The sequence below is a fragment of the Colobus angolensis genome, unplaced genomic scaffold (genome assembly GCF_000951035.1).
Source record: "Colobus angolensis palliatus isolate OR3802 unplaced genomic scaffold, Cang.pa_1.0 Scaffold35, whole genome shotgun sequence".
Taxonomy (NCBI): Eukaryota; Metazoa; Chordata; class Mammalia; order Primates; family Cercopithecidae; genus Colobus; species Colobus angolensis.
The window spans coordinates 10,350,005-10,360,345 of record NW_012116821.1 but is presented as its reverse complement, the minus strand read 5'-3'; the positions used below and the strand labels follow the sequence as shown (position 1 = coordinate 10,360,345).

Here is a 10,341-nt window from a genome sequence, read left to right as displayed (position 1 = left end):
GAATGTTACAACTTTTGGGGCGGGGGGCGGGGAAACGTGCGTTACATACACAACAGCTTGAGGACCAGACAGCTCCACTGTATTATATTAGCTGCAAAAACAGTTTAACCTGCTCTTTTGAAGTAAGAGTTACGTCTTTTGTACCTGGGGAATTGAGCGGAGAAATTACAAAATGTGTAGTCAAATTTTAAGTTTTCTTAATTTAAGGAACGTGCGCCCCCTAATTCTGCCGCGCCAGGAAGGAGGGCGATCTGGAGTGTTTAGAATACAATAGAGCCCAAGTAAGCGTTGAGGTTAAGTGCCTTCAAAGGGAAGTAAGAAGATTCCAAGTCAATGTTGAAATACACATGTGAAGAGAGGAAGCTCTAGGCGGCTGTGCTCGCAATCTGGGGGAAAGCCCTGGGCTCGGCCAGGTGGTGTTGGCCACGTTGGCCACGCCCCCACTTCGCGCAGCCGAGTGGCTAAGGAAATCTTAAGCAGGGAGGGGAAGCCAGACGGTTAACATAGACAAAGTGCTGCCGTGACACTCGGCCCTCCAGTGTTGCGGAGAGGCAAGAGCAGCGAGCGCGGCACCTGTCCGCCCGGAGCTGGGACGCGGGCGCCCGGGCGGCCGAACGAAGCGAGGAGGGACCGCCGAGGTGCGCGTCTGTACAGCTCAGCCCGGCGGGGGACGCGGGGAGAATGTGGACTGGGTAGAGATGAGCGAGACTTTTCTCAGATGTTGGATATTTGCTTGGATAAACGTGTGGGTACGACCTTGGTAAGGAACTTGAATTTTTTTTTTAATTCTGAAATTGACCTGAAAACTTTCTTTTCTTTTCCTTTATCATTATTATTATTATTTTTGCTAATGTCGCAGTAGAAACATGCTTCTGCTTTAGTGCACTTAGTGCTGTCAAACATTTGTGAGACTTTCCTTATGAATCATTAACCCTTTCAATTCTAGACATAATTGCCAATTCATTGAAATTTCAGTAGTGGTTCCAGCTCACACTCGTCAAACTATTCCGGGTTGGCTGAAGTTTTCAATTTTATTTTATTTTTTACATGTATTTGGCATCATGGCTGTACATGTTGGAACTAACTAAAAACAAGCAGGTTTGCTTAAATCATAACAGGGAAAAACAACTTTGCATCCAACTTTTTTTTTAAGAGCATCCTATTTAGAGAAGTGGAAGAATGTAAAAACCTCCTTGAAGGACCTCCACAGAATGTTATGTTTACATTTTAACAAGTACACATTCTTACATGGAAATGATACCCATATTCCTCATTTTTATCAAACACCTCTATATGAGAAAGTCCTTACAGAAGTTGTTTACTTTTTTTGCCTTTGGAAAACACTTTTCTGAGTGTGAGGGAGGATTTGGGGAAATATCCTCATCAACGTACAAGTGGAAGCAGAGCTTGTCCTCCAAGTCTTCTAAATTTGTTATTACTTTAGTTACAGTAAACTGTAGTACATCAGTGACTTCTGGGAATTCATACACTTTCAGATTTAAATGGAAAGTGCTATTTGTAGCTGAGGGCTCCTAAAGGAATTCTCTCCAGGGAATTTTATTGAACAGTTTTATGTTTTGTTTTTGCCTTTTCAATTTGGTGTGAGATGCTTGCAAGTCAGAAGACACTGCAGTCTGTTTTCCCCTTCACCCATTTTTCCTCCTCTTTTCCTGTGGTCCAAGTGATTTCTAAGAGGCCGTAGCTCAGTGATGCTGGCAGGATGCAACCCTTTTCAGTCTTCCATGTGAGAGGATGAAAGAGAGCTCGCAGCAGAGGGAGGAGGCAGTTGTTTTGAAAGTTGTTTTGCGTTGGGAGCTGGTGGGAAAGTTCAGTCTTCCCCATTTGGAAAAGGCAGGCTGGGTTCCGCTCCTGCACCACACGCGCTTTCCATTTTTAGCTTCATTCAGAGGCAGACAGAGCTCCTTCCTCTTCCTCTCCTTGTTTGTGACACTTTTCTGAGGCAGCTTTTCCACAGTGTCGAGGGTCTGGCGGCCATGACCCCAGGCATTCTGGGACACTGAACTGTGTGCCCAGAACATTTTTCTGCCGTGAGAGGTAAAGCCAGGGATTGTTCAGAGGTGATTTTTTTTTTCCTTTTCCCCACAGTGAGGTTGCCACATTCTTTTTTTTTAGAGTAGCATTTTTAAAACCTTGCTTCTTTTCAAGGCAGTTTACTTTATACGGCTTTTTGGCTCTTACTCAACTGTACCAAGCACTCTGCATCTGCTTTTAAAGTCTTCAGACTACTGTATTAGTCATAGCCTCTCAGAGGGAGCCACAGGAACGGCGGGACAATGGGGATTAAAGGCCTTTCCCTTCTCTTCCAGGCTGCCCCCAAGTGTAGCTCCAGCGCTGTGAGGTTTCAGGGATTAGCAGAGGGGACCAAGGGGACCATGAAAATGGACATGGAGGATGCGGATATGACTCTCTGGACAGAGGCTGAGTTTGAAGAGAAGTGTACATACATTGTGAACGACCAGCCCTGGGATTCTGGTGCTGATGGCGGGACTTCGGTTCAGGCGGAGGCATCCTTACCAAGGAATCTGCTTTTCAAGTATGCCACCAACAGCAGAGAGGTAAGCCTCTGGTTTATTGACGAAGAAGATTGGGGACCTGGCGCCAAATCTCCCTACTAACCCTTGAGGCCTTGTATTATCTCTGAAAACCTCTGAGAATCTGTAAGTATCAGTAAATAATTGATTGCTTGATTCAATTCTTGCACTGCTTTCTCTTTCCCTAAACCATTTCCTTCTTATTTCCTCCAGCCTTCAACTGTTCCATACTAATTAGTAAACAGTTAAATATTTTGGCAAATTGACACGTCTCAGAAAAGCAACTTGCAGCATAGGGTGGGTGAAATTGTCAGTGAACTTCAAGAAAGCTCTGGGCCCACTGGCCCTAGTGCCCCTGTTGTATAATCTCTTAAGGGAGAAAACATTTTCTTAGAAAAAACAGTTTTAATGATTCTTTTGTCTGTCTTTGGTAATTAGTTGGCTTTATTCTTTTTAACGAGCCAGCTTTATTAGCTGGGTTTCTAAAATTATTCTCAAAACTTTGACGTGTTTATGAAGTGAAGTGATGGTATAAGCCGAGAAAGGGGGTCATGTAAAAGTGTCCTCTGTCCGGATGACTTCAGAGCTAACCAGTGTTTATCTGCAGCAGCTCCTTTGCTGGGGCTGGGCTGACAGGCCAATTCCTTATTGGCCTCTGAAGTGGGTACACTCTTTGTTGTTTCAAAGGGGATGAAAACCCAAACTTGGAATGAGCAACTGATGTGTGTTTACCTTTATATAAAGCTTATAGCTAGGCATGCTGTTCAGCTGTGAAATAACTTGCAGAACCACCTCTTGTTTTCAGAATTTGGCTTACTGTAGCTGCATTTACTAGTCTACTACTGGGTTGAGTTGGATGAAATGACCCCTCAGCAGGCTCCCCATACCACCATGAGCACAGAGCACTGTCAGTTCTATTACTTCCTTCAGAAAGTAGAGAAAGGGGATGATTGGCCCTAGGAATCCAGAATTTGCTACTGGGACTATTCCTTATAGCCATATCAATTCACTTTCCCCCTTCCCTAAGGAACATTATTTGAAGGAATCCGGGAGACTGGGAAACTCTTTGTCTCTTTCCTGTTTGTGTGTCTGAGTCCAGTGTTTTTGGTGAGGGGGAGACACAGCTGTCTAAAATTAAATAGAGCCACGATGCTCAGTCTTTCTTTTTTCCCCTGCTACTGGGTGGAGGCAGATTTTATAAAAAATAAAATTTAAATTCTAGTTGTACGTGAATGTTACCAAAAAATTTAACCCCAGAGGTCAGCCTTAATTATACCTCTTCCTGAAAGTAATGCTCTTCTTAATAGAAAGTCTCTCAATATGTGGCCTTGGAATGAATGTAGAATTTGTTTGGGTATATAAAGTTTGACGATGGCTTTAAACGGTGCAGTGTGTTTTTTCCCTATATCAAGTTCGACCAAATATTGGTCTGTTCCCAAGATTCATTTGTGCCGTGTTGCCCTGTCCAGCCCTTTGGGACTGAAATAAAAATTTCCATTCTGTGGGTCATCTTTGCCTTTTAATTCTATAATGTTCTTATCCTTAGTTCAGCTCTTAGCTTAAGTTTTTCAGTTTCCATCATTCTTCTTTAAAATCATAGCTAAGTCAAGTAATGCTCTTAGATCATTTTAGTTCAAGGTTCAGAAAGATAGTCACTTACCCAAAGGCATATAGGCAAAGCCAGCCCTGGGACTTGAAGCAAAGTTCTTCTGACTTCTCCAATGAGTGCTTCTTGATTATGCTACACTGGCCCCTCTTGGTGTCACTGTGGTTTTAGTTATCATCTTAACATATTTCAGACCAATCCTTAACCTATTTTGTGTTTTTTTTTTTCCCTCTGAATGTATAACTTCCTATTTCAATATATTAAGCAACCAAAAAACAGACAGTGCCTGTGTTCCTGAAGAGGGTCCTTTGAAACTAACCTAAGAGGTCAGGGTTCTCTTATCCTATTTCCCTATCTTGCATTTAACTGAAGCACTTGAATAGAGGATAGTATATCTTTAAACCCTAATCATAAAGTCAAGCAAGGAGTAAGCTTGAATGTAATACTGTCTTAAGCTTACTCTGGAATTTGTACCTGTTTTTCTGTTTCTCTCCTTTGTTTTTGAACTTTGGGAAAGGACAGCTCCCTTTAGAAGGTGAAAGAGGATGGTGGAGTTGAGCCATTAAGGGTAGGATAGCTGCAAACCAGTTCCGGGACAGCAACATTAAGGATTGATGAAATGTTTACATTATCTTTATTCAGTTAGTTTTTTAAGTTCCATGAGCCATTGAAATAGGAAGAGTCTTTCTATATGTACTTTTTATCTGACTTATTAATCTTGCCCTTCTTTAAATGTTTTCATTTAAATAGCAAAAGATGTTACAATATGTACTATTGTGCTGACATACTGGGGAATTTTTTTTTTACAAGACCATTTTTCATTATGAATTTGTACAGTGTGTCAGCACCTTTTTTTTTTTTTTTTTGGTTAAAACAAAACATACAAATCATATTTCTGATCTAGACCCTCATTTTTAGATTGGGTTTAGAATCATTCAGCACCTTTAATGAAACTGTTCTTACTTCCTATTTCCAGAACTAAAATCAAATATAGACCTACTATTCAAAACTTTGAAAATGTTTTAAACTGATGGGTTATTCTTTTATGGGGGTTTTCCCCATGTCCTCCTGAAATAATCTCTTATGACTACTTGACTACAGAAAAATCAGTTCAAGCATTTATATTTCAGAAGCGTTGCCCTGTAGAGTTTCTGCCCTCGGTTGAGACTGCTTGCACTCAAGAGGCACTGTGGCTCTTTGAGTCTAACCTCCCTGTATTGTGGCTGATAAACATCAGACAGATCGTGAGGACTCCCTTGATGTCCATTCTGATCGAAGTCCATTATTAACTCAAGCCATCTGTAAAAAGTATCTAACCATAACATGCAATTCCCTCTTCATACTGCCTTTTATTTGAGAAATGATGTACCAAGGCATCACCATGTTTCCTTTAATAAAAAGATAATGAAGAAGGAAACCTTCTCCAAACAACTTTGTTCACTTCACTCCTTTTAAAAATGGAGTGATTGCCGGGTGTGGTGGCTCATGCCTGTAATCCCAGCACTTTGGGAGGCTGAGGAGGGCAGATCACCTGAGGTCAGAAGTTCAAGACCAGTCTAGCCAACATGGTGAAACCCAGTCTCTACTAAAAACACAAAAATCAGCCGAGCATGGTGGCAGGCGCCTGTAATCCCAGCTACCTGGGAGGCTGAAGTAGGAGAATCACTTGAACGTGGGAGGTGGAGTGAGCTGAGATCACACCATTGCATTCCAGCACAGGCAACAAGAGCGAAACCCTGTTTCTAAATAAATAAAATAAAATAAAAATGTGGTGATTGCAGGCTGAAGGTCTTGGTCACTACTGAGTTCCAATCCTCTCAAGACAAACATTCATAGGGTTACAAGAGAATTATAGTCTAACGTGTCATTCTTACAGAGTGGAATTCGGGGAGGGAAAAGAGATAGCTAGTAATTTAAATGATCTTAATGTAATTTGGGGAGAGGATGATCAGATGACATTTAGACTTGGATACTGTTTCTGCTTCAAACCCACTGCTGTGTGTGTCTGTTTGCATACTCTAAAAAAGGAATTTGCAGGAAAAAAAAAAAAACACCTATATTGTTCTTGTTATCAGACTTCCATTAAGCACTGCAACTCAACCCATCCTAAACTGTAAAATCTCCTTCATTGTGTAAAACTGAAAAGAAGCCCTGTGTTTTGTCCGGAAGCTGTGGACGGCAGGGTGTGTTCTGTAACTGAGGCCACGGACAGAGACAAATCTGCTCAAGTGGTGGAGGGGTCTGCACTGCACATAAAGAGCTTCTGTAGGAGCAGGTGAAGCAGGGAGGTATTGAAGCCCAGTGTCCTCTTGCTGTTCGTTTATAGAAGGCACACAACGGCCCGTCCCCAGCAGTAATTCTTTAGGACCCTGGTCAATTCCAGTGAAGTTTCCTTCCTGAGTTAGGTGAACACATTCTTTGTCTTTTTAGCACTATGAAGTTTAAGGCACATACCAGGTTCCTCCTTAATATTTGCTTGGTTCAAAGACAGACTGTTACAAACTATGGGTCAGAGAGATGGGTAGTCTAAGATGCACATTCTGGATCTTTCTAAGACCAGAGGGAGACTTAGTACTTGGTTTTTCACTTCCCTTTAAAAACAGTCCTGATTCCTATTCCCCCTCCAAAGCTACCTGGACAAGCACAATAGTCTTAGAGTTTCAGCTTTTATGGCGTCTGTGAATAATGTCTCAGACGTGCATTTGAGATGAAGATGTTTATTGTGTATGAGAACGCTAGACTTAGAATGGATATAGGTGGTTTGTAAGCACCTTCCAGTTTTGAAATTTTATGATTTTGTATCTATCTATAGCTGTGAGTTTCTATGTGCCCTATAGCACTGTATGTAATTGAAATTTAAAATATTAGGGCTCTGTCCCTTTCCTAATGATAACCTAATATTGAAGCTCTTTAATTTGTCTGGAGTTTGAGGATTATTGTAGACCTCTCTTCCACTACAGAACCTTTTCTTTTTAATTGTTCTCCTGTCTGGCCTGTTGAATTGTATTTGTAAGGTTAGAGATGGCAAGAGCTACTTCCGGTGCTGTTTCATAGCTCACTAGTGACGAGTCCATAATTGTGCTCAAAAAGGTATTGGGTAGCTTATGCTTTCTAGCTGACTTCTTTTTGGGCACAAGAAAATGTGTGTAAGATTGATAACTGAAAACCTAGAGGCCCATTCTGTAAAAGAATGGCAATTTGGAAGAAGAACCACGACCTCAGTGTAGTGCTCCTTGTTGGTAATCAAGCTGTGACTCCCAAGACATCATCTGTCAGAGACTATAATTTAAAACAAAGTTGATGAACCAGTTGAGTGCCTTTCTTAAAATTACTGCTGTAAAGTTGATATGTTGAAAATATCAACTGCTAATTATTGGCTCACCAACAAATGGCATGATTTGTTTTTCCTGTTTGTCATTCTGATATTATGGAATAATCACTGAAATATGAATGTCAAATGATTTGCATGTCATAGAATTCAATTTCATGAATTTGCCAAATTAATTAGATTCAATAATATGTCCAAAACAATGAGCCTCTGAATAAGTCTACTAAAGCTTTAAATATATATATTTATATCTCAGGACTGCTCTGAGATACTCTTGTCCCCAGTAGTTTTACTGCCAACAAATACCAATAATGACAAACGGTGATTAAAAGGGCAGATAGATGTAAATGAAGGCAGAGGAGGAGGATGAAATGAACATCTGCTTTTTTCAGCTCTCTGACAGAAATTCATAAAGGACCAAAAATAACACTCTTGTTTCAACTTGTGTTAGGTGTAGGAAAATTTTCTTTTTTTCTCTTTCCAGTCTGAGTATGCTTCATTGATTTGTATATTGAATACTAAATTGTTTCAGAAAAAAAAAAATCATTGGCTGATAAGACACTTAAATGAGAAAAGCTAGTCTGTCACAGGCATGTAGGTGTGCCATATCTATTTAAATAGAGGTTTAAATTATTGATGAGACTTAATGAGGAACTGGTGTATATTGTAACCAAAATAGTAGATTCCACTGCGAACAATCTGTGTGCATTGATAGAGTCACATATTTGAGTCCTACCATTTCAGGTACATGAATGCACAGGAGCTACTGGGGATATAAAAACTGGAAAATAAACATTATCATCTATTACCACTCCCTCCTCCTTGGTCCATTTTAGTAAAGAATTCAGTCCAGTGATTGGTAGGCTGTCTTGAATGAGAAGAAAATAAAAATAGGAAAGCGAGAGAATAAAAACCAAAACAAAACTGTGACTGCAAACTGTTGTAAAGGACTGCTCGCAGAGGAGTTCTATTGAATAGTGACGAATTGCTTCCTGATTCATGGTTGGTGATTTTTCTACCCTCTCAAAGAGAAATGTATTATTAAGGAGGAACTGGTATAGTTAACATGCTTCTTTAGCAAGGCCCTACAAAGTTAAAATGTGTGATGCATCCAGTCTGAGGTCATTTCCTTAGATCTTAGAACCTGCAGCTTTCCTCAATATAAACTCAGTTTCAAAGGAGGGCTTTTGGCCAGGCGTGGTGGCTCAGCCTGTAATCTCAGCACTTTGAGAGGCCAAGGTGGGAGTATCGCTGGAGTCCAGGAGTTTGAGACAAGGCTGGGCAACATGGTGGGACCCCTTCTCAACAACAACAACAAAAATTAGCTGGGTGTGATGGTGCATGCCTATAGTCCCAGCTACTCAGGAGGCTGAGGTGGGAGGATCGCTTGATCCCGGGAGGTCTAGGCTGCAGTGAGCTAAGATCAAGTCACTGCATTCCAGCCTGGGTGACAGAGGGAGACCTTGTCTTTAAAACACACACACACACACGAGGGCCTATGACCACTCTTGAGTAGAAGACTCGTGAAGAACAAAGTAGAAGACCAGAGAAGAACAAAGTTACTTGAAAGATCCCTTATTAAAGAGAATATACAAGCTATGAAAACACACACAAACACACACACAAACCTCATCTGGAATGAAAAAAGCATAATACATTTGGTTTCTGGTTCCTTAGGCTGTTATGGAACAACCAAAGAACACTATTTTGGTTTCTGAGGTCAAAACTATTTTATTCCTCTCAAGCACACTATGCTTATGGTTTGAGGGAGAATGAGAAATAGGAAACTAGAAACAGGCTGAAATGGTCTAATCTTGACCATCTAATTCTGCAGTGTCTTATTCTCATTCTAAAAGAGAATGGCTGTCTTCTCTGTTCTAGTATAAAAAGTCATGATAAAAATAAAGGATCCTTTATTACCAGACAGTAATCCCCTAGACCATTTTAATGCTTGGTTGAGTATTTGCTTATGATCTCAGACTTTAAAAGATGGTCTCCTATGGTGAAACTTGTTAATTATGTAGGCATTATTAATGTCTGTTCTACTTACCAAAATTTTATCATTGTTAGTTGTATTACCACTTGACAGTCCAATTTATTTAATTGAAAGATTGGTTAACATTTTACAGTTAAAGTAATTGTTTCCTGTGTTTTTTCCTGTTTAGGTTATTGGAGTGATGAGTAAAGAATACATACCAAAGGGCACACGTTTTGGACCCCTAATAGGTGAAATCTACACCAATGACACAGTTCCCAAGAACGCCAACAGGAAATATTTTTGGAGGGTAAGTAAGGGAAATTTCTTCAGATCCATTAAATGTTAGGAAAAAATGGAGCTAAAAGAGCTGGTTGGCTCACCTCCTTTCTCATCCCGTGCTGAGAAATGCTGGGGCTCACCCATAAGTATCCAGCATCCCCATGGACACAGGGAATTCTGAACAAATGTGATGAAACCGATTAAATGTTTGGCCTGTAGGTGGTTAGTGATCGAGATATGGGCTATATGTGAATCTTGATTTTTGCAATTCATTAGAGCTTTGTAATGAAAGGAAACAGTTTGTTGCTTGCTTTAAGGATAGGTTCATTTGCATTTCTCTGCAAGGAAGTAGTAATGAGTCACCAAGCCTTAGATTTCACCCCTTTTTGATTTCTTGCTGACTTTAATTGAATGGAAGAGTTATCACAAATGAATTATCTTTTTTTTTTTGAGACGGAGTCTTGCTCTGTCACCCAGGCTGGAGTGCAGTGGCCGGATCTCAGCTCATTGCAAGCTCTGCCTCCCGGGTTTACACCATTCTCCTGCCTCAGCCTCCCGAGTAGCTGGGACTACAGGCGCCCGCTACCTCACCCAGCTA

The 10,341-nt window shown here is 40.7% G+C and overlaps 1 protein-coding gene across 2 annotated transcripts in view; it reads left to right on the top strand.

The window, feature by feature from the left end:
• The first annotated feature begins 484 nt into the window (after window positions 1-484).
• The window catches only part of PRDM1 (PR domain containing 1, with ZNF domain), a 24,056-nt gene continuing 14,199 nt past the window's right edge, over window positions 485-10,341 (top strand). The window contains exons 1-3 of one of the 2 annotated variants that reach the window (XM_011952865.1): window positions 485-760; window positions 2,328-2,576; window positions 9,652-9,771. In XM_011952865.1, the coding sequence (XP_011808255.1) occupies window positions 719-760; window positions 2,328-2,576; window positions 9,652-9,771 (411 nt within the window). In that variant the 5' untranslated portion in view covers window positions 485-718. The remainder of the gene's footprint in view (window positions 761-2,327; window positions 2,577-9,651; window positions 9,772-10,341) is intronic. The other variant, XM_011952866.1, reaches the window with a different exon arrangement.